Source organism: Neofelis nebulosa, chromosome 3 (genome assembly GCF_028018385.1).
Source record: "Neofelis nebulosa isolate mNeoNeb1 chromosome 3, mNeoNeb1.pri, whole genome shotgun sequence".
In the NCBI taxonomy this organism is placed as follows: Eukaryota; Metazoa; Chordata; class Mammalia; order Carnivora; family Felidae; genus Neofelis; species Neofelis nebulosa.
This window is the reverse complement of record NC_080784.1, coordinates 103855805-103881184: the sequence shown is the minus strand read 5'-3', so window position 1 is coordinate 103881184 and position 25380 is coordinate 103855805. Positions and strand designations below refer to the sequence as shown.

Genomic DNA, 25380 nt, shown 5'->3' with positions numbered 1-25380 from the left:
AAGTGTTACATGTAGTCTGCCAATAGAGCAAACACAAATTACTCAGCCTCTTCAGACTTCAGTCCCTTCATTTATTAATGAAGCTGTTAAACTGTATGATAGTTTAATTAGAACTTTGTTCAAAACTCCAAATTCTCACTAACTCATTTTCCTCTTTGGTGCAAGGACTTGGAAGATGCTCCTTGGTTTTAATGCTTTCAGCCATCCAATTCCCCAGATCACTTTGTTTTTGTACCCCTTCCCATCAGGGAGGTTATTGCACAAATGATCAGATTTCCACTTTCTAGACTACAGCCCCTTTCCAATCCTATCTCCCTGAGACAATTTCTAGGGCATCATGATTGGATTTTTGCTGATCCTCAATCACACATTCATAGACTTCTTTTCTACATATATGTATCATTGGACTGACTCAGATTTTCAAGGGATTCCTTGTGTTCATCAAGTAATGGCTTCAAAACCCATTACCAGTTTTATTTAGTTTAGCCCTTTCTCTCTTATCAGCACAGATAGAGATCATCTGGTGGCATCTCACTGGTGTAACCTACAGTTTCCATTTTTAAGGCAACTTATTTCTCCAAGTTTGATTTTTTTTTCTTCCAACTCTGGGCCTGTGCTTTGACCCACCTAGCCTTTGGTGAAACATTTTTATAATCCAGACAGATGCCCTGCCTAGGATATATGTGGAAAAATAGGCACCATTAAGGAAGGAGCCAAGAAGAAAAGTGAAAGGCAAAAGAGAAACACTAGATGAGAGCAAGATTTGTGTATAACAAAGCAAAGATTTTCCTGAAGAAATGTGGATTCTATTTGAGCCAAGCAGTCAATTATTTTATTGGAAAATGTTAATATTGGAAAAAGGTTAACACTCATGTGCACTCACTGAAAACAGAACTGAAACTACTGACTACCTTATATAATAGGGATTTAAAAGCTTCCAGAAAGATAGCAGGTTTTACATTCTAAGAATCAGGGCATTCCGAGAAGAGATAAATGGTCTCTGAATGACATTTTAAATAACCATTCCTTTAAAAAGATAATTTTAGAAATTAACATAAGATTCTCCTGTCAATCTTGGAACTATTACCTGAGATTGGATTTTTAAACTATCCTTCAATAACAAGTTTCCCAAGTTCATTAAGTTAGTTGCAAAAGGATGTTTCTCAAGTTGGAGATGCTTACCTTCATTAACTTCATCGTTTTCCTTGTCCACTTGTGCTTTCAGAACATATCGCTTTATAAGTCTTTTCATTATCTGCTGTTGATCAAAAAGAAATGATTATGTCACCAATGATACATATAAGTAACCCAGATCCTATTCTCCAAAGAGTCGCACATTACCTGTAAAGCAAACACAACTTAGGAGAGAGAGATTTTATATAACTATTTACAAAAGATTAACCCAGATTCCACAACTTAATGGCTTTTCACCTTCTACTGAGACTTACTGCATAATCCACAAACATTCTCCCATATCCCTAGGAATGGAAGATGCTATATAAAAAAAAGTTAAGTTGGAAGATTTCAATTCATGGTTTCTCTTTCAACTGATGATTTCTCTTTAAGATGTGCTGATACTATATTATCACCTATACTACCTTATTTTCTCACTGTCAAATATATGTTCGACAGAGAAAAATTGGAAAATACAGAAAAGAACAAAAGAAATAAACAAAAATCATCAATTGTTCTACTATTCAAAGATAATCATTGTTGTTATTTTGGTGTATGTCTCTTTAAATTCTGTATACATACTAATTACCACATATATATTTTATACTTTCTAAATACCATATATTCTGTTATATTGTGTGCTTTCCTTTCATAGCAATATGTATTTTGAGTATATTTCAATCTAAATAAATTCTCTTACAGGATAATTATTTGCCCATAATAAGAAAATAAAATTGGAGCCCTACTTCATACCATGTACACAAAAATTAATTCCAGATGCATCTTAAATGTGAAAGACAAAGCTTTTAAATCCTTTAAGATAAAGCATAAGAAAATATATTTATAAATTCAGTGTAGAGCTGGGTGTTTTTAAAACAAGATTTAAAAATTCCAAGTATAATAGAAGAGACTGATGAATTCAACTTTATTAAAATTAAAACTTCATTAAAAGTTCTGTTTATAAAGATACTATTAAAAAAGTAAAAAAGAAAGTCACAAGTTGAAAGAAAATATTGGCAATACCTATAACTGATAAAGAATTAAATTTGGATCTAAAATATGTGACTTTGAGTAAGAAAAACTCAAATAACCCAATAGAAAAAAGAGCAAAGACAAACAGTCATTGCACAGAAATGGAAACAAGAGTGGTCAGTAGGCCTATAAAACAATTTCAAATTCTTTTCTTGGGGAAATACAAATTACAATTAAAAGGAGACACAATTACACATCTGCACAGGGAAAAGATTAATACATCTCATAATGCCAAATGTTGGAAAGAATATGCATCAATGGGGACTTTTACACTTTACTGGCATGAGTATAGATAGACCACTTGGAAAAGCAATTTGGCATTATCTTTTAAAGCTGAATACTCACATACCCTTTCACCCAGAAAGTCCACTCTTTGATACAGAGCCTGGAAAAACTTTACACATGTGGACCAAGAGACATAAACAAAAATGTTTACAGCAATCTTGTCCAAAATAGCAAATAAAAGTCTGGAAACAGTCTAAACAAACATCAACAGGAGAATAGACAAATGGTGGTATGTTACACAATGTAACGTCATTGTGTCCACTAACGAAATTAAATAATGAAATTAGCCATAGCCACACACAGCAGTATGGATGAATCTTAGAAGCATAAATGTTGAATGAAAAATTCAATTTGCAGACTTCACAAAGTATGAAACTATTCTTAAAAAGCTCAAGAACAAGTATATCTATATAATGCTTGGTAGGAATATTTGCATTATGTAGCAAGTCTATATTTGAAAAGAAAACAAAAGCAAGAGGCTGAGAAACCCAAACTTCAAGTTAGTGATTACCTCTTAGGTGGAGGCAAGGGGCGGGCCAGAGAGAAGCAATGAAGTAGAGGCCATGGACAGATAATATTATCATTCTTAGGCAGGTGGTAGTTTCCATAGGTGTACATGTAATTTTAACTTATTATGTGTTATACACATTTTTGTGCATATATCAAATATCACATTAAAAAATAAAAGAGGGGGAAGGCCTGAACTGAAATGAAAATATAGTAGGAATAGAAAATATGTCTTAATTTTTAGGAAGTGGAAATTATGAACCTAAGTGACCCATTAGATGCCAAGCTCAAGAAAAGGATAAATCTAGGAATATTCACAATGTCTGTCTCAAAGAACAACAGATCAAGAGAGAGCCTATGTTATTGAAAAGGAAAAATCCATTTCACCAATCACAGTAAAATATAAAACCTATTGAAATCTGTGAATGTAGACTTTAGGGCAGACTCACAGCCACGTGGATCTTGGCCTGGATTTGCTCATTCCTTCACCAAACATTTATTCAGAGCCAACTCTGTGCCAAGTACTGTACTAAATGCTAGGGATGCAATAGTGAACACAACTTCTACTAATAAAGTTTCAATGGAACAATTCACTATGATGGGTGAACATATCAGGGATCTAATTTAGTTTAGGGGACAGCAGAGTTGATTCCTATAAAAAGAAAATACAAAGAAATGTGTATCAGTTAAAAGAAGCTTGAAAGGTGGTAATACAAATCAGCAGGAAAGAAGAGACTATTCAACAAATAGTATTGAGACAAGAACTATCCTTATGGGAAAATTAAAATTAGATCTCTACACCTCATACACCATAAACAAAAAAGTTTTTAAAGAGTCAAATAGACAAAAGATCTAAATGTTAAAAAGCAAAATTTTGAAAAGAATAGGGAAATAGTTATTGAAAAAGCTAAAGGAAGGGCATCTGGGTGTCTCAGTTGGCTGAGTATCTGACTCTTGATTTCAGCTCAGGACATGATCTCATGGTTCGTGGGTTCAAGCCCCGTGTAGGGCTCTGCACTGACAGTGTGGTGCCTGCTTGGGATTCTCTCTATCCCTCTCTCTCTGCCCTTCCCCTCTTATATTCTCTCTCTTGAAATAAGTAAATAAACTTAAAATAAAAAGGAAAAAGCTAAAAGAAAGGATGAGCTATAAGGAAAAGATTAATAAATCTGACTATATTAAGACATTTAAAAACTTTTATGCAAGAAAATACCAATGAAATGCAACCTTATGTCAAATGGTATTTTTCCGGTTGTCCTGGAATTGTTGATAAATCCAAAACTGATGAGAAGGGATACTAAGTACTCCATGGTCTAAGACCAAGCTGTCACTACCAATTGGGAACAGCCACCTCCCATTAAGACTTACTGAGAATTGCTAGACCAGTACTTACCACCAACTTCCTTCTCACCCCACATAAGTAAGAGGACAGAGACATGGGAGGGATCATGGACTTCTGGAGAGGTTATTCTTTTTCCTGGGTGGAAGGGAGGTGGTACACCTCCACTTCCCAGAAGCTAAGGAGGGGGGTGGAAAGCCAAGGCAATCACTCATAAAGATTAGAGTTGCCTAAACAAAAGGCCTGGTATCTTGCTTCCAATTAAATGTCTATTCTGGCAAACTTGCTGACCTGCTCCTGGCAATTAAGTCAGGGGGAAAAAAGAACTGAGATGAGAGAGGAACAGCCTTTGGGTCAACCTGTATTCTCATTATTTGGCAAAAGGATTAATTTCCACTATATTGGGTGGGAGGCAAGAAGACATCTCAGTGGGAAAGGATTCAATAAATGGGGCTGGGAAGATGCGCTATCCTTTTGGAAAAGGTGAAAATTAGATGTGAACCTTAAATCAGAGTCAGATCTCTGCTTCAGGAGCTGTGCAAAAGGAAAGTAGTTTACATGGCCTTTTCAAACACTCTAAACATGCCCCCAACCCAGTTAGAGAGAGGAAACACATGGGTGTCTGCCACAGTCAGGATGTTAAAACTTGGTCAACATTAGAGCAGTAGTGACCGACAAGGAAGAAACTGCACCACAGTAAGCTCAAATGAAAAGATGCCTGCCCTCTGGCTTCTTCTTCCCATTCCACATAGCAGAGGATTAGCACCTTGATGAGCTAGCAGGGGGAGATATGTACAAAGTAGACGACAGCCTTTCTCCACTAGAGACATGGAAACGTTTAGCTTATGCTAAAAAAAATAAGGAGAAGAAGAGCTTTAGATTTGATTTGAAGATTTATACATCAAAATAAACTTAACTGTCTCTTTAATTACAAAAATGGGACTTTCTAATAACCAAGTCACTGGAATGTTCTGGAATCTTGACCAGAAGTTGTAAAGAGATCCTCCATTCAATGGAAAAGAAGAGTTCAAAATAGGACAGTTAGTGGAAAATTATTGAAAACAAAGTTATTTTATATGGGTTAAGACTACTTAATGAACCCATTACACAAAGTTAAAAGACAAACCAAAAAGTGAGATAAGTTGTTGGCAAAACACATCAACAAAGAATCAGTAAGGAGAATATTACAGAATTTTGACAAGTCAATAAGACAAATGGCAAAATAGAATTAGGCAAAGGAATTCAAATTCACAAAAAAGGAAATCTGAATGACCAACAAACATAGGAAAAGATGTTCAATCTCACTAGTACTCAGAGAAGAGTAAATTAATGAATAAATTCACACCTATGAGTTTAGCACTTTTTCTCTTGAAAAAAATTCAAATCTAAAGAAAAGTTGAAAGTAAAATGAATTCACATATACCCTTCACCTAGATTCACCGATGTTAGAAATTTGCTACATTGCTTAATCTCACTCTCTGTATTATTATATTGCTAAAGCATTTAAAAATAATTCTGAGACATCGTGTCCCTTTATCCCTAAATACTTCGATGAGTATTCCCAAAGAACAAGAATATTCTCTTATATAACCATGCTACAATGATCAAACTTCAAAAAAATTAACAAGGGAGCAAAAACCATTTAATACATAATCCAGACTTTGTTTCATTTTCCCAACTGAGGAACAACACTGTTTTTAGATGTTATGTATCTTTAGTCTTCTTTAATCTGGAATAGCTCCTTGGCTTTTGTTTTTCATGATGCTAACATTTTTGAAGATGTACAGGGCAGCTATTTTTAGTAGGCAAAATTTTGAAAATCTGTTAATATCAAGTCCTTCTGAGAACAATGAGAAACTCTCATACCCTGTTGCTGGAAATATAAACTGATAGAACTATTCTCAGGTATGTAATCCATAAAAAACACAAATGCATAAAAGGAGACATTTACTAAGATGTTCACTACAGCATTATTTATAATACTCAAAAATGGAAAATAAGCTAAATATTCATACAATGGATTATACTGTAGCAGTGAGAATAGAAAACAAGATATACACATATTAACATAGATCATTCTCAAAAGCATAAAGTGGAAAAAAAGCAGAATATGTAGTATATTATTAATTTATGTATATTTCAAAAACACATAAAACCAGTCCATAAAGGTATGAGTGTACTCATGTAAGTAATAAATATATAGAAGAAAACATGGCAAGAACTCGCATGAACTTCAATATAGTGAAGATCGCTGGGGAGGGATAAAGGCTATTGTAATAGAGTAGGCAGGGGAATTTTGTTGTATCAAAAAATCCTTACAAAAAAGGTCCAAAAAGAATATTGTAAAATGTTAACATTTATTAAATCAAGATGGTAGTGGCACAGATGTCTAACAGGATATTTGTGGTACCATTCTGTGTTAGAAATAGTTCATAATTAAAATTCAAAATCTAATAAAATCAAAACTACTAAAGGGGATTCTGGTTGGCTCAGCTGGTTGAGCATCCTACTATTGATTTCATCTCAGGCCATGATCTCATGCTTGTGGATTGAGCACTGCGGCAGGCTCCATGCTGGGCATGGAGTCTGCTTGGGATTCTCTCTCTCCCTCTTTCTCTGTCCCTCCCCTGTTCTATCAAACAAACAAACAAACAAACAAACAAAACAAAACAAAAAACGAGAAACAAAAAACCAAAAACAACCAAAAAAAAAAAACAAAACCCAACAACATACAACTACTAAAATATTCTTCTGGGTAGGTTTTTTGTTTGTGTTTTTTTTCTTTTAGAGAGAGAGAGGGCACAAGTGAGTGAGGGTAGAGAGAGAGTGGGAGAGAGAGAGAATCCCACAAGGGAAGACAGAGAGAGAGAGAGAGAGAGAGAGAGAGAGAGAGAGAGAGAACTCGTGCTCACCTGAAGTGGGGCTCAAGCTAAACCGGTGGGGGACTCAAACTCATGAGCTATGAGATTATGACCTGAGCTGAAGTCAGATGTTTAACCGCCTGAGCCACCCAGGCATCCCCTAAGTAGAGGTGCCTATCAAATTGATGTGCCTCACCAGCCTGGGCATTCATTCCATCTTCAGCAGCAATAGCCCTTAATTATAATAAATAAACAAATATTTTTCACTTCTACAAAGCTGTAAAAACTTTAGTTAATATAAATAGAGAATAATTCAGAGCTTATAAGGGTCTTGTTTAGAACCATTCAGGAATGTGTTATTTAGAAATCTTACCTCCACAAAAAATAAGATTGCTTAAAGGGAGACAGAATGGGTTCAGAATTTTAAAAAATCTCTTAATGTGAACACATGTCTTTAATAGCTGAGTGAACTTAAGGTACTTAACACCTCTCTAAGCTTCCAGTTACTCATATAAAATATGGGAGGGGGTAATAAAAACTTATAGGTTGTACAGATTAAACAATAAAATGCATCTAAAAGTAGAATTTCTGCTTAGAAAATGTTAGTTCTTGCTAGTATTATTTATAAAGATAAAATTTGAAGACTAAAATATTGCTACCCACATTCTCTAGTATAATAACCTATAAAATATTTAACGTTATCCAAAACTATGCTTAGAAAAAGTCTATGACTTCAGCTCAGGCCATGATCTCATGGTTCCTGAGTTCAGGTCCTGCACTGGGCTCTGTGCTGACAGCTTGGAGCCTAGAGCCTGCTTCAGATTCTTTGTCTGCCTCCCCCACTTGTGTGTGCTCTCTCTCTCTCTCTCTCTCTCTCAAAAACAAACATTTAAAGAAAAGAAAAAAATCTATGAAAATTTATATTTACTTCCAGAAAGGAAGAGGAAAGTACAATATTTTAAAAATTAAAATGAGTTCAGCTTCCCTAGAAACACCATGTAGAAAGTTACTCAGATTACACTCCCCATTGAAGGGAAAATAGGTAGATATATTACTATATCTATTCTATATCTATATCTATATCTATAACTATTACTAGGGAAAATTGTGGTTATAGGCTTAAATTTTTCCCCTCCAAAATCTGGTGTGTTTAAAGCTTTCCATTTATCCCACAAAAAATATTCATTTTTTTAAAATTTGCATCTTAATATTAATAGCTTAAATATATTTATATCTACCACTGTACTAAGTTTGAGCTTCTCTATAAGGCAAGAAGACACCTGATGTTGGATTGAAATTAGTTTCTCCACACATGACACTACCTGGTAATAGTTCATCCTTTAGTTCATATTGGAAAGATAATTCATTAATTCCAAAATGATGTGGAGTTCAGACAAGGGACAAAGGTTAGCTATTTCTATTCTATTAGGTAGCTTGTCCAGTGAACCCAAGGCAGTACTGTGTAGCAGTTAAAAAAGTGGGTTGCAAGGGCAAATTGCCTGGATTTGAGTTGCTAACTACATTATTTACAAGCTGTGGAACCTTGGTGACTTAGTCTGCATAATGGAAATGTTAGAATCTACATGGTAAAAGAGATAATACAGGTAAATTATATAGTAGGTGCTCAATTAATATAACTATTATGCTCTCATTATCATGTATATTTCTATAAAGCAAATCTTGATTAACCAATATTAATAATGCTTAATAATACTACAGGCAAGGATCACAAAACTCGTATGTGGCAAGTAAAATTACCATTGTAAATATTACCTTTAGATTTTCAACTGATTCCTTAATCAAAGCCAGTACCCAAAACAAAATTGACCATTAACAAACTCATTATTTTTCCCTCTTGGTCAAGTTACTAACTAATGGAGTAGAAGTCCACAGTCCACAAACCTCCAGGAATTATCCAAATTTCTTGGTATGATCCTATGAATTACTCCTTAAGGTAGACATTGTGACTTTTGTAGAGTAGATCACAGATTTTCTCTATCCAGAGTGTTGAAAGCCTAGATGGTAGTTACCTTAAAAATTACCTCTTGCAAACAAATCTGAGTTCATTTTTTAAACCTTCATTAAGACTGGGAGAAGGACTGAAATGTGGGTAGTTGGATATATGGGTATGTCCCTCATTCCCAAAAGGCATCAAACCTTTTCTTTTCAGTTGCTTATTTTTCACTAATTCAAATTCAACTAACACTTGTGAAGAACTCCTTCAGATACTTTTACATTCATTTTCTCATTTAATCCTACAGAGAAGCCAAATTTGACTGTCCATGAGTATTCCATAATATGAATATTAGAAATCTATAAAGTATGACTGTAAGGTAAGACTAGTATGAACAAATATAAAGAACTCAGAAGTAGAGAGTAGAATTTGAGAGAGGAAAGGGACCTTGGAAGTCATGTGTTTTTCATATTTTCATACCACTCATTGTGAGACATCCTGATCCATCACCATTGCACAGCCTCTGAATAAACATCTGTGATTCAGAGCCTGTTACTCTTTCCAGACAGCTGGTTTAATCTATTTTTAGACAACTGTAGCAGTTAAAAAACAATTCTGTTGTATTGCAGCAAATCTGCTTCATTATACCTTCTAACCACTAGTCAAAGTTCTGTTCTTTAGAGAAATAGAGACTAGAATTGCTTCTACTTGATGGGTTTTTAAATATTCCCCTTCTATGGGTTTCCCAAGGTTCTCATACCATTTTATTTACATTTCACCTATGCCACATTTCACAGGGTTGTGTGAATGTTCATCTATTTTTCTTTTCTTCCCACCTCAATCTTGAAATTTCATTCCAGGGGAGAGATCCTTGAAGGCATGGACTGTATCTTTGTATCCTTTTTACCAGGGACCATGCATAATAGTGGGAGTCCGTAATGTGCCATCAACCTCATTATGAATGAAGCTTAATGTGAATGTCTCATATTGCCCCCTTTAGAGAAAAATGCCATGTGCCTCCAGTAAAACCAAGCCACCTATGGTAGCCTTAGTGGTTCAGACTAGGGACCATCATGTGGGCCAAAGACAGTATAACACTACGTTGGCGAAAGGAGTTCCCAAGCTGAAGAAGGTAGTTAAAGCAGAGCTGCTACAAGAGACACCAGAGAGAATAGGACCCAAGAACCTACAATCTTGTGTCTGTGGAGTCTTAGAAAAAATTCCCATTTCTTAAAGTCACTTTAGCATATCCATGTACCTTTAACTTGAACTTTTCATGAGCAGAATTCAATCATAGCTATCCCTCCAAGTCCTTATGTTCTCCAGAAAAAATCATCTCTAGTTTTGTAACATAACAAAAAAATATTTACACACATAACAAAAATGACCTCAGCACACTATTAATAATTAATGTTAATATAAATAACACTGTAATTGATCAAAGTATTTTTGAAACTCTTCCTCTGTTATACTTTGAGGCAAACTTGAGTCTCTCTACTTTTGAAGTAATTGTTTTGGAGAGGAAACACTCATTTGGATGTAAAACACGTAAGGTGCAGCTGGAGACAGCCATGTTTTTTTGAAGATGGATAGGACTATTTTTGAAAAAAAAAGTAGTCATATGGCACTGAGTCTTATTAATAATTATCTGAGTTTAATAATGAAAATGAAGCAATTTTTGTGTCTTATAAACTTATTATAAAAGTAATTCTTTAGTGATATTCCAAAAATGTTCTGAATTGTGGTAGCACCATTAGAATTAGAGTATCCCAAAAGGTCACCACTTTGAAGAAAATAATCCCCATTTAGCAGATTAAGATCTGGGATTTCTTTAAGTAAGTCATATATTATAATTACACTGCATGAAACAAGAATTCATTAAACTAAAACCAATTGTTATCACTCATGGAATCCATAGTAAAGAGATTTTATCTAAATATAATCAAGGCATTTATATGAAATTTGATTCATCTGTGAAGTTTGATAGCTGATTTAAACCTTTTTTCTCAGAGTTTATTTTTATACTATCAATTTTGGAGCACCACAGAGTATCATGCTACAGACAGGGAATTCTTCTCCTTATAAAATACGAAATGTACGGCATTCTGGAGCCTCTAGGCAGCGTAGCAAAGATCACCTCGTATAGAAGCAGAACAGTTTTCAGACACAAGAAGATTGAATTTGACAATAAATTTGGGAATTTCCCCCACTTCTTCTAAATCATTCAAAAGCAACAAGGAGAATAAGAAACAGAAACACAAACTCCTGTGATGCATCCATACTCTTCTTTAGAAATGTCATATGAAAAATCAAATGAGGGTGTGAGGAAATGCCAAAGACAGACATTCATGGCTGAGAACTTCCCTTGACCTTTTGACACAAAATCTAGAGAAGTTTGGAATAGAAGAGTGAAGGAGAAATTATAAAGGAAATCCATATTTGCTAGATGTATTTCATGAGGTGGAGAGGGAGAGTCTGCCTTGCAACTGACTAGTCTTGTATTGCTATTTTCTGTTAGGGAAACATAAAGAAAAAATGAACTCACAAATACAATCCTCTGCCCATAGGAAAATTCTATTAGCTGCGAAGGAGGATCTGGAATTCTCTAACCCCACTCCAACCTCCTGAAAGCTGCTGATCCAAGAACTTACTTCGTTTAAAGCTGAGTAATAGATTGGGAGTTAAGATGACAGATACTAGGAGGACTCTATGCTAGCCTCATCCCTTGAACACAGCTAGATAATATATATCCAATTATTCGAACACCTAGGAAATCAATCTGAGGACTGAGAGGACAAACTCACAACTAGAAGGAGAAAAGAGGCCACATCGTGGAAGGTGGGAGGTGCAGAGACATGATTGGGGTAGAAAAGAATTGCTGGTGCTGTGGAGGGGAGGGAACCTGGATCAAGGAGACAGGAGAGAAAGAGAGAAAAAGAACAGGACACAGGGCACTGCACAAGAAAAAATACTTCCCCAGAACCATTGGGGAAATGGGAACAGGGAAAATGAGAAGAGCTGATTATCGCAAGTTTTTACAAAGAGTGGAGCTCAAAGTCTGAAGTTTCAGAAATCTGCACCATAGCTGGGTGGAGCCTGGTGGGCATAGAGGGGCTCCTGTGCAGGAGAGAAGAGGACCAAGAGTGGACAGCATGGTCTGAGGATCCCCTGCATCACACTGGAAGAGACAGTTCCCCTTCTTGGAATGCATTTGGGAGACTGAGGACTGAGATACTGTACTTGGAATGCATTTGGGAGACTGAGGACTGAGATACTGGGAGAGGTGGCACTGCCTCTCATAGGACAAAAGAGCGGTCAGGCACCAGTGAGCTGCCCCGTTCACTAACATACAAGCAAAGACTCCTGCTGAGGACAGCTAACATGGACACCAGCTTTTTGCTACACTTTACCATAAACTCCAAGGCCCTGTGCCTTTGTGTAACAGCTCTTTGGGGACAAACTGTCGCCAGCCCCAGCGTGGCAAGACCCTCCTCGAGAGGATCAGCGGCATTTGGTCCCCAAAATTTGGAGTTTTGAAACCCAGCCAGTTGAGATAAAATACAGGAGTGGGAAGATGGCTCAGACAGACAGGGTGAAGGCAAGGGATCTGAGGGATGCCTGGTACACACAAAAGGAAATTGTTCACTCTTCTGTGAGGGTTTCCTGAGAAGTGGCAGGCACAAACTCCCCTCTCTGGTGTCAAGAGAGCAGGTTGGTGCCATTTTTCTCCCCCGCATCAGCCCAGACAGGCTACAGTGATCAGCACAGCACCCACAGTGGAGGTTTCAGCTGCTTACACCAATGCCCTCCCTCCTGCACTCTGTAGGTTCTTTTTTTTTTACTAGAGCAAGTGTCCCTGAGATTCAGAGCAGTAGGGAGCCCCTCCCCCAGAAGATGAGCACAAATCTCCCGCGTGCACCAAGTCTACTGCCCATACAGTGCTGCAATTTCAGCCCTAGGGCAAAGAGGATCTAGCCTCTTTTAACAAGAAGAGTAAAACACACCTAGTTAAAATGCACGACACAGTAGACAAGGTCCAAACAAGTCCCCACTAAAGGCAAGGACAAACTCTACAGAGGACTGACCTGAGGGAAACAGCAGCCAAAACGCAACAGCAGCATGCACACAGAATATTTCAGAAATACTTCCTGAAGCACCAGGCCCTAGACAGTATATGACCTCTTCTTAATATAGCCATTACTTTCAGGAGTAGGAAACATAACAGGCTTTCCTAACACACAGAAGACAGAGACCTAGAAAAAAATGCCAAGACAGAGGAGTTCATCCCAAAAGAAAGAACAAGAAGAGATCACAGCCAGGGATCTATTCCTGTACCCGAATTTAAAACAACAATCATAAAGATACTAGGTTGGCTTGAAAAAAGCATAGAAGACACCAAGGAGTCCCTTACCACAGAAATCAAAGACTTAAAACTTATCAGGCTGAAATTAAAAATGCTAACTGAGATGCAAAACTGACGAGATATGATGACCACAAGGATGGAAGAATCAGAGGAACAAATAGGTTATACAGAAGATAAAATTATGGAAAATGATGACGCTGATAAGAAGGAAAAAATATTAGATTACAAATGTAGACTTAGGGAATTCATCAATTCCGTAAAGTTTAGTAACATCCATATCATAGGAGTCCCAGAAAAAGAGACGGAAAAAGGAGAAGGTTTATTTGTGCAAATTAAACCTGAAAACTTCCCTAATCTGGGGAAGCAAACGGACATCCAAATCCAGGAGGCACAGAGAACTCCCATCAAAATCAACAAAAGCAGGCCAATACCAAGACATATCATAGTAAAATGTGCCAAATAGATAAGGAAAGAATCTTGAAAGCAGAGAGGGAAAAGAAACCCCTAGCCTAGAAGGGATGACAAATAAGGTTAGCAGAAGATCTCTTCACAAAAACTTGGGAGGCCAGAAAGGAGTGGCATGATATATTCAACGTGCTGAATGGGGAAAATATACAGCCAAGAATACTTTATCCAGCAAGGTTGTCATTCAGAATAGGGAGATCAAGAGTTTCCCAGACAAACAATAACAAAAGAAGTTAGTGACCACTAAACCAACCCTGCAAGAAATACTAAAGGGGGACTCTTTGAGTGGGAAAGAAAGGCCAAAAGCAACAAAGACTAGAAAGGAACAAGAAAATCTCCAGAAACACCAACTTTACAGGTAATACAGTGGCACTAAATTCATATCTATCAATAATCATTCTGAATGTAAATGGACTAAATGCTCCAATCAAGAGACACAAGTTATTAGAATGATTAAAAGAAAAAAACCCAAGACCCATCTATATGCCACCTACAAGAGACTTATTTCAGACCTAAAGATACCTGCAGATTGAAAGTGAGGGGATAGAGAAACATTTATCATGCTAATGGATGTCAAACAAAAGCTGGAATAGCCATACTTATTTCAGACAGGCTAGATTTTAGACCAAAGACTGTAACACGAGATGAAGAAGGGCCCTAGGTCTAAATAAAGGGGTCCATCCAACAAGAAGATCTAACAATTATAAATATTTATGCCCTCAACTTGAAAGCACCCAAATATATAAATAATCACAAACATAAAGAAACTCATTAATAACAATACAATAACAGCAGGGGACTTAACACCCCACTTACAACAATGGACAGATCATCTTAAGTAGAAAATCAACAAGGAAACAATGGCTTTGAATGACACACTGGACTGGATGGACTTAGCAGATATATTCAGACATTTATCCTAAAGCACAGAACACACATTCAAGTGTACATGGGACATTCTCCAGAAAAGATCACGTACTGGGTCACAAATCAGCCCTCAACAAGTGCAAAAAGACCAAGATCCTACCATGCATGATTTTCAGACACAACACTATGAAACTTGAAGTCAACCACAAGAAAAAATTGGGGAAGACCACAAATACCTGGAGGTTAAAGAACATCCTACTAAAGAATGAATGGGTTAATCAGGAAATTAAAGAAGAAATAAAGAAATACATGGAAGCAAATGAAAATGAAAACACGATAGTTCAAACCTTTGGGATGTAGCAAAGGCAGTCATAAGAGGGAAGTGCATAGCAGTACAGGGCTACATCAAGAAGCAAGAAAAGTCTCAAATACACAATGAAAGGAACCCATCTAAAGGAACAAGAAAAGAAACAGCAAATAAAGCCTAAAGTCAGCAGAAGAAAGGAAATTATAAAAATGAGAGCAGAAAAAAATGATATGAAAACAACAACAACAACAACACCCAGTAAAACAGGAGCTGGTTCTTTGAAAGCATTAACAGAATCAATAAACCCTTAGCCAGACCTATCAAAATGAAGAGAAAGGACCCAAATAAATAAAATCACGAATGAAAGAGGCGTGATTACAACCAATACCACAAAAATACAATTATAAAAGAATATTATGAACAATTATATGCCAATAAATTGGGCAATCTGGAAGAAATGGATAAATTCCTATAAACATATAAACTACCAAAACTGAAACAGGAAGAAATAGAAAATTTGAACAAATCCATAACCAATAAAGAAATTGAATCAGTAATCAAAAATCTTCCAAAAAACAAAATACCAGGACTAGATGGTTTCCCAGGGGAATTCTACCAAACATTTAAAGAGGAATATATTTTCTTCTCGAACTGTTCCAAAAAGTAGAAATGGAAGGAAAACTTCCAAACTCATTCTACGAGGTCAGCATTACCTTGATTTTAAAGCCAAAGACCCCACTAAAAGGGGAACTACAGGCCAATATCCCTGATGAATATGAATGCAAAAATTCTCAACAAGATCTTAGCAAATTAAATCCAAGAGTACATTAAAAGAATTATTTACCATGATCAAGTGGGATTTATTCCTGGGCTGCAAGGGTGGTTCAATAATCGCAAATCAATCAACATGATACACCACATTAATAAAAGAAAGGATAAGAACCATATGATCTTAATAGATGCAGAAAAAGCATTAATAAAAATCCCAATAAAGTAGGGATAGAGACAACACACCTCAACATCATAAAGGCCACCTACCAAAGACCCATAGCCAATATCATCCTCAATGGGGAAAAACTGAGAGCTTTTCCTCTAAGGTCAGGAACAAGAGAGGGATGTCCACTCTCACCATTATTATTTAACATAGTACTGGAAGTCCTAGCTTCAGCAACCAGAAAAAAAAAAAAAGCAATAAAAATAATCCAAATTGGCAAGGAAGAAAGGCAAACTTTCACTCTTCACAGATGTCATGATATTCTATCATGGACTCCACCATTATTTGGACTCCACCAAAAAATTGCTAGAACTGATACATGAAATCAGTAACATCACAGAATATAAAATCAATGTACAGAAATCTGTTGCATTTCTATACACCAAAAATGAAGCAGCAGAAAGAGAAATCAATGAATCTGTCCCATTCACAATTGCACCAAAACCCATAAGATACCTACAAATAAATCTAACCAAAGAGGTAAAAGATCTGTACTCAGAAAAGTATAGAATACTTAGGAAAGAAATTGAAGATGATAAAAAGACAGAAAAACATTCTAAGCTCACGGATTGAAAGAACAATGTTCAAATGTCTATAATACCCACAGCAATCTACACACTTTATACAATTCCTATCAAAACACCACCAGCATTCTTCACAGTGCTAGAACAAACAATCCTAAAATTTGTATGGAACCGCAAAAAACCCCAAAAGCTAAAGTAATCCTGGGAAAGAAAAGCAAAGCTGGTGGCATCACAATTTCAGACTTTGAGCTCTATTATAAACTTGTAGTCATCTAGACAGTATGGAACTGGCACAAAAACAGACACACAGACCAATGGAATAGAATAGAATAGAATAGAAAACCCAGAAATGGATTCATCAACTATATGGTCAACTAATCTTTAACAAAGCAGGAATGAATACCCAATGAGCCAATCATGTCTTTCAAATAAGAGCACCAAAGGCTGAGGAAAATATTGTGAGTCAAAAAAGGAAATGATATATAAGCTTGAAAGTCTTAAAAAGAGGAAGAAGAGAATTGTCACAGAAATGAAAGGTAAATTTGAAATAGCACATATGAAGACAAAGAACAATACAGTATGAGAGAAAAGGAGCCAAAGGAGAAATGGATAAAAAATTCAACTGGAATAGAGTAAAAGTGGTTGCTACAGAGGACAGGCAAAGAAGACTCAGCAGGCATCTAATTGGATTCTTTAAAGAAGAGACCCAAATAAAGGAACAGAAAAAAATATTTCATGATATAAGGATATTATTCAGAAATAAAAGAAGACTGGAATGTATAGACTGAAGAGCCATACTTTGTGCAGGAAAAAATACATACAGATTCACCTTCAGAAAAACCAACAGCAAGTTATTGGACTTAGAAAATGAATGAAGAAAATGTGGGCATTCAAATCAAAATCTCAGGTCAATAGTATAAGAAAAACAATCCGGCCTCAAACTTTTCCACATCAGCATTTTATTCTAGGAGCAGTGGAGCAATGTTTACAAATACATTAAGAAAATAAAGTCATATCTAAGAATTTTATAGCAAGTCAATATAAATATATAGAAAATAGAAAACAGTTTAGAATATAAAATAACTCAGAACATAGTTCCCATGAACTCTTTCTGAAGAAACTAAAGACAAACTTTAGTCCACAAAGGAAAATGATGGCAAAAAGATCCGTGGCATGTGCCAACTCTGTGGGACTAAAATGAAAACAAATGTGGGTTAAAATCCTGACCAGCACTTTGGCATAAGGATTACTCTGAAGTCAATTAAGAAGCAGAAAACACAGAAAGAGCTCACTCCTCCTCTCCTATCTGCCTAAAAGCAAGACATAAATTTCCCTTTGTGAAGGTCTTCCCTCTCCTTGTTCCAAACCAGAAGGAATTAAAACAACCATCATCACTGGAGACAGAAAGTTGGCACAGGGTCTGCACAGGAAAACCTTAATAAAGCAACCCTAATCTTCCATTGGTTTTCTTGTATACTTACCTTCCCACAACTTAGTACCCTTTAGAGCCCAAACCTGTTTCCTTTGTCTTGTCGCTTCTACCCAAATTTACCCTTTGTTAAGATGGTATGTAAGCTCCCAATTCTAACTACCCCCTTGCGTTACTCATCAGGGAGTTCTCCTGTGTGTATGCATTTTGCTTTTTATAAATACACATGTGTTTTTTTTCCCTCATATTAATCTGTCTTTTGTCAGTTTAATTGACAAAACCTAATGGGTGAAGTTTTTTTCCTCCATCACAGTTGTAATGATTTAACTAATAAATGTTAGGAGAAAGGGGGAAGTGATAAAAGATAAAATAAACACATTGTTTCTCTCATATTTTAGAGCTGGAGGATCAAAAGATAAAACTTGAAACTTATAAATCAAGTAACAGAGACAGAAATATATGTAAAGACATAAAGATAAGCACCAAGACAAATAACATAATCATCTCAGCAGAGACTGACAATTCTCTTCCCTGTTTTTTTTTTTTTTTTTTTTAGCTTGGCAAATGGCCCCTAGGAATTAAGATATTTCCCAACCTCCCCTGCAGATAAACTGTGCAACTTTAAATAAGTTCCTTATAGGAAAGAGGCATGTCTTTCTTTCCTATCACCTTCTAAATGTATTTTGGAATGCATAAATAATAGCCAGATTTCCAATAACTTTCTTGGACCATGAAGCATGTTAGACTGAAAGCCAGTCATGACACAATTATATGCTATAAAAGCCTTGGTCCCTGAACATTGGTAGGTAGCATACCAGTCCTGGGATGACCACCTCTTGACTTCTTGAATAGGTGAGAGAAATAAATTTCTATATATATACTTTACATAGTGGTTGGTATTTGGTGGTTTTATGAGGTTTGCACCAAACTTAATATCCTAATCAATACAAACAACAGGAGGACGACTTTATAACGATACTGAATACACAAATGAAGATCTGAACAGTTGGAAAGGTATATCATGTTGTTGAAAAGGAAGCCAGACATTATACAGAACTCAATTTTACTTAAAACAATCACAAAAAGAACAGAATATTTTACTACCTACACAAGCTGACTCTAAAGTTCAAACAGAAATAGAAACAAGAAAGAATAGCCAGGATATTATGTAAAATAAGAGTCCTGAAGTAAGGACATATGTATGTGTGTGTCTGTGTCTGTATATTTTATTTAACTTTTGTTATAAACTATAATAATTAAAACAGTGTGGTTCTACAACATATGGAAATCCTAGAAATAAATCTAAGTAGATAAAGAAATTTAGTAAGTGATAAAGGTGACATTTCAAGTCAATAAAAAGATATTTATTCAACACATCCAACTATATAATCATCTGGAAAATGAATAAATTTGGATCTCCACCCCACACATTGCATCAAAATATATTCTATATGGATCATATATTTTCATCTGAAAAGTAAAACCATAAAAGTACTAAAGAAAATATGTGTAAAAAATTTCTCAAGTATTCTTACGTGGGGGAAGATCTTCCTAAACAGGTCACAAAATCTAAAGCGATAGAAAGTTTGTAGAGTTGACGATACAAAAATCATAAAGTTGGGTGAAAATACTAAAAATATATACAACAAACAGAAAAAAATTCTCAACTTGTATCACAGGCAAAGGACTAATTTTAAAAGAATTCTTAATTCTTCAAATATTTCATAAATGAATTCCTCTTTATAACAAAAAACCCATCAAGAAAAGTAAACGTGTGGAATACTAAATATTAAAAGATGGTCAAGTTCATTCATTACAAAGAATGCCAAGGAAGACTACACTGTGATACCATATTCACCCATCTATTTGACAAAGATAAAAAACCTTTGGTAACACGCTGTTAGTGCATGAAGGAGGAAATGGGCTCTTTCACACATTTATCGTTAAGACTATAAATTGGTACAAGTTCCATCAAAATCAGTTTGATAATAGCTAAAATATTAAAATGCCTATATACACTTTAACCAGACAATTCTATACGGTTGTGCATGTTTCAAATGTCATATATACGAGGTTACTTACTGCAGTGTTGCTTATAATAGCTAAATATTGGCAATACCCTCTATTTCTATCGGTAGAAGACTGATATATTAAATGTAAATATAACCATATAAATGGAATATAATGTAGCCATTAAAAAGTAAGACTTTGACAATCAGTGTGCCAAGCAATTTGCAGGATTTGCTGCTTCCAAGACGAGTGTACAAAGAGCACTGTACCCATTAAGTGACATAACCATACATTACAAATTCCTGGATCTTCATTCTTGTGATCTTGTGATCTTTAGATTTCATCAGAAATCTACAGATTTGTTAGTCAAAATGATCAGCCAGATGGAAAATAAAAGCTACAACCTCATCTAAGTTGGAAAATAGTGTTCAAATGTCACATCTAATGTCAAAATGCAAAAGATATTTTAAAGTAGCACTAATGGAACAGTATAGCCTAAGAATCCATTGGAAAAATGGATTACCTAGAGAAATGTATCAGGTTTCCATACTGTGAAAGCATTATCTTCCTAATATACCATATCTCCCACTGCTTCCCCAGCTCAAGGTATTTGAGGATGTTCTTTGGAAGGTGTGGCAACACTTTGCTTTTAATATCACAAAGGACCTCTTCTTCCTCAACCAAAAAAATGAAGGATGTGGGACTTTGATTTCTAAAGTCCCCTCCTACTAACATACTATTTTTTCCCTGTTCTGTTCTATCCTCATAGTATATCCGAAGAATATAATTCTACTCACTACACACACACACACACACACACACACACACACACACACACACACAAGGAATTACATACGGATAAAAAGATATGTCTACTGAATGCTTACCTGATAACGTGTTGGCTGGTTGAGAATGCTGTTAAAACTGTGTGATTCAAAAACTCTTGAGTTAGACTGAGTGAAGAGGTTTAACTAGGAAAAAATACAATTAACCTAGTAAATTAGAATACATTCATTTGTAAGTCAAAAATATAATCTACTATATTCTCATTGATAACATTTCTGGAGTCAACATTCCCAAGGAAAACTTTGTGGATGTGGAGTTGTATCAGTGATTTAATAGATTTTCAAAGGTAAAAATGAATGCAGCAACATAACTCACATTTATCAAAATGTTTATAATGTGCACTGCAACAGAACTGCTTAACTGAAAACATTTTTTTTTTAATTTTTTTTCAACGTTTTTTATTTATTTTTGGGACAGAGAGAGACAGAGCATGAACGGGGGAGGGGCAGAGAGAGAGGGAGACACAGAATCGGAAACAGGCTCCAGGCTCCGAGCCATCAGCCCAGAGCCTGACGCGGGGCTCGAACTCACGGACCGCGAGATCGTGACCTGGCTGAAGTCGGACGCTTAACCGACTGCGCCACCCAGGCGCCCCTTAACTGAAAATATTTTTAAAAGTTGGCTCATACTAAATGTAATTGTCCCTGAGGACTTGTGTGCTTAATCAAAATGTATTCACAGCATCTAGAAGGTAAGGATGCATAGAAGGAACTGTCTGCTCCTGAGCCTGTATTCCTCTCCTACACTCGGACAGGAACACACTACAAGTTCAAATGGTATCATTTGGTATTTTGTAACCCTGAAATATGAGCCAAAATAACATGTATTTCTAGGTATCTTGGCCTTATACTGAGCAAGATTCATAACTTTCAAGATAATTGGGCTTAAAGAAATTTTTTTTCTTGCTCTCTCTTTAGAGTTTAACTTTAGAGTGGGTAGAAAGAGACAGTAAGAGAAGCACACTGTTACTAGCTACTTTTTATGTATGTGAGCAGGGCCTGCCTCTTACTTTTGGGCAAGCTGCTACCAATACAGTATGATTCAAAGGCAGGACCACCTATGCGAAAATATGTATTCACCCCACCACCTGACTTTCATGATCATTACTGAGGATCCTATGTGTGGGATGCTAAGAGGAAGTGGCACAATCTTGCCAACAGAAAACCTTAGCTAATAAAATTAATTCTTCTATTTGCCACTAGAGGTCAGTATCTGATTGTTGACTGAGGTTAGTTTTACAGGTTAGCGCGTAAGATTTCTTGAGGCTCCTTCCTCTCTTCTAAAAAGAGAAAAACAGAGACATATAATTTCTCCAAATTTTTACCAAATTCAGTATGCAGAGAGTATTTATTAATATTTATAAGACAAATAATATTAAAGAGATTTAAACATCTCCATGCACAATTTAAAAAATAAAATTAAAATGGCAGTTGTTAACTAGATATGGGGAGATTGGGAAGCCATGGCTCATGGCTTCTGAGAGATCAGTGCTCAACTTTTTTTCTATTTCCAGCCACCTCTCTGAAAAAAGCTGTTCTTCCTGCCAATGGTGTAATACAGGCAGAAGAGGACACCATAAATAGAGCACTTCTGCTCCCCTCACATGCATTTGAGCAAGCTGCATTTCCTTTACAGAGGTATAGGTAGCCACAAGACAGTCATCTGAATGTGCTCTTCTTCCCCTGACAGTATTTCTCCTCTTCATTATGATACTCTTAAGAATGGAGTCCGTGAAATCAGTTGCCTACAGAAAGAAAACTTTAAGGTGTGAGTGCAAGAGCTGTGAGTTCCCACGCTCTCCAGAGGCTTCCGGTTTTGAATAATAAAGCTTCAGTTAATAAATTCCCAGAGAAACAAAGCACCCTCAAAGCAAAGTCAATTTCAGTAGTGTAGGGAGTTGCCCAGGATGGCAATTAGAGCCTGGCCCATTTAAGAGACTAGCCACCCTGTCTCTGAAGGAACAGCCCATGGGGAGGAAATGGGCCAGTAACCAAGCCATAGCAGTAGGTGCTGGGTATAAGGCAGCCATGTGCAGTAGAAAGAGCGAGGCATCTGAGGCTGGAAAACTTGGATTTCACACCTACTCCACACAGGCCAGCTAGCTCCCCTGACCTTGTGTAAGTACGCTACTTTAATGGTTTCAGTTGTCTTATCTATAAAATGGGAATAATAATAATACCTACCTCACAGTGTTGCATGAGGTTCAAATGTACAGCAAAGCACTTTGTAAACTGTGAATGAGGAAGGGCACTGATATTTGTTGAGGCTGGAACTTTGTACATCTCATATCATCCTTACATTAATCCTACCAAGTTTTCTCTCTTTCAGATGAGACAACTAAGGCTCAGAGTGATGAAATGACTTATCCATGTTACTTGAAAATAAGCCATAAGCACCAGAATACAAATCCTAGTCTGACATGGAGGCTCTATTCTTTACATTGTACTCCTTCTCGCTGTGTACATATGAGGTACTATTTGAAATCATAGGATGACACAGCCAAATCAATGCCTTGGAACATAATAGCCTTAAGAGCCCATGTCCAAGTCAAATTTAAAAAGGTTTAAAAGGCCACCTTCCTAAGGAATAAGATGCCAGGGTACTAAAAATCTTGGAAATACACACTTTTTTTTTAAAGAAAGAAATTAAATTGCAATAATCTAGTCTTTTTTCTCAACTTCAACTGACAAAACTTATCCACCTCTGCTCAGAAAGGTCTGTACTTTACAGAGTAACATTGCTATTTTGTGGGCTCCCAAGGTATGACAAGAACAGATCATTTTCACAACTTTAGGCAAAAATTAGTTACTAGCATAAGTAACTCCACACATTTATTCCTGTTATGTCTTGCTTCCTTATTATCTGAGGTCTACTCATCTCCTCCTGTGTCCTATACCAGTTCTATCTCTGCAAATTAAATTCATAATAAAGTATTGTCATAAAACTCATCTTTGTTAAAATCAAAGTATGACTCAAACTAAAATCAAAGTATGACTTACCCAGGAAAACTTTGGGACAAACCATTCTTGATTATTTATAAAAATGGTATTTATGAAATATCAAATGGAATATTTGAGGATGCTCTTAGGCCTGTGTTGATTTTATGATATTAAAGAAAAAGGTTACTTAGCTCGATAAAGAGTTTCTACAAATAAGAAGAATATGGTGGTGGCAAACTATATATGCAGCCAAGAGGAAAATGTGAAGTTAAAATTCTTTAACTTCAAAATAACAATTGAGAAGGATGGAACACAAAAATACAAAGTGTTTTCTAACAATAACTTTCCTGTTTACTTTTAACAAGTTAAAAAAGTGTTTTTGTTTGTTTTTAATCTGGCACTTTGCATGAAATTCTGACCAGAAGTAACGCATAGACTAAGTGACTTCTTGAAACATTGTGAAGATATTAAGTGTTAGTCTATGAAAGACTATGGAATGGATAGTAACTTTCAACATCTTCTAAGTTCATACATAAAAATTACCGAACAAACATCAAAAGACAAGGAGAAAGACAAAACATTCATTGCAATGTCTTGGTAAGTTTTTGATACGTACCCTGGACTTGGAGTTACCCATTCCCATTTCTATATCCTTCTGTAGCCGGCTCCTTCTGCATTTAGAGAAGTTAATGATCCTCATGACGAAATAAACAAATGACTTTGGACTAGGAACTAGACTGAAGGGTGGAGGTAATGTTTTTCCATCATCAAAATAAGATAACCAAAGTTTTGAACGGGCAAACTTCCATTCTACGTCACTGTCATCCTGTATCACAAAAATAGAAAAGAAACAATGTCTCATTTTAAAAACTAAATATTCTAGTAATTGATTCCAGTAGGATCATACAATGAACCTAAATTATGCTTTTGAAATAGATAAGTCACTTATATACATTTATCTGCATATAACTTCTATTGGCCTATATAATATTCTTAGTATTGTTTTCATGATACTCATCTTTTTAATTTTTCTCTTCCATATGCTTGTAACACCTGAAATTTAACCATAGTGTCCCACCCCCCAGCCAAAAACAAAGCAAAAATGCAAGAAAAATTCAGGGTCAAGGAAGGATGAAAACATTAACTCCTCCCTTCTTCCCCACCTCTGCCAATTCCTCATAATCAATGGTACTTCATCAGTCTTTACCCACCCTCCCTCCCTCCTCATCTAGACCCATCCAAGGCAGGCCATAGATACACCATATTATACTTTAGAGCAAAGGGAAAAGAATAGCACTCAGACGAATTGCACTTTGGATGTCGTGTCTGCCATCTGTCCTCAAATGTCACATAAGGCCCTCGGTGGACTATTCTTGTCTTGTATCTCTTTTTATCCTCAGTAACAGCCCAGAGTGATGGAGAGAAAAATGAAGAGGAGGAAGTTCAAAGGTGGAAGAAGTTGGCTTGTTCATTTCACCCTGCCAT

At 36.0% G+C, this 25380-nt stretch overlaps 1 protein-coding gene across 6 annotated transcripts in view; it reads right to left on the bottom strand.

The window, feature by feature from the left end:
• TRPC3 (transient receptor potential cation channel subfamily C member 3) overlaps positions 1-25380 on the bottom strand; it is a 79136-nt gene that overhangs the window by 8055 nt on the left and 45701 nt on the right. The window contains exons 9-12 of one of the 6 annotated variants that reach the window (XM_058721474.1): positions 24512-24721; positions 23140-23187; positions 20998-21081; positions 1183-1255 (exon numbers count right to left, since the gene is read on the bottom strand). In XM_058721474.1, the coding sequence (XP_058577457.1) occupies positions 1183-1255; positions 20998-21081; positions 23140-23187; positions 24512-24721 (415 nt within the window). Of the gene's footprint in view, positions 1-1182; positions 1259-20997; positions 21082-23139; positions 23188-24511; positions 24722-25380 lie in introns of all 6 variants that reach the window. The other 5 variants (XM_058721473.1, XM_058721476.1, XM_058721475.1 and 2 more) reach the window with 5 other exon arrangements.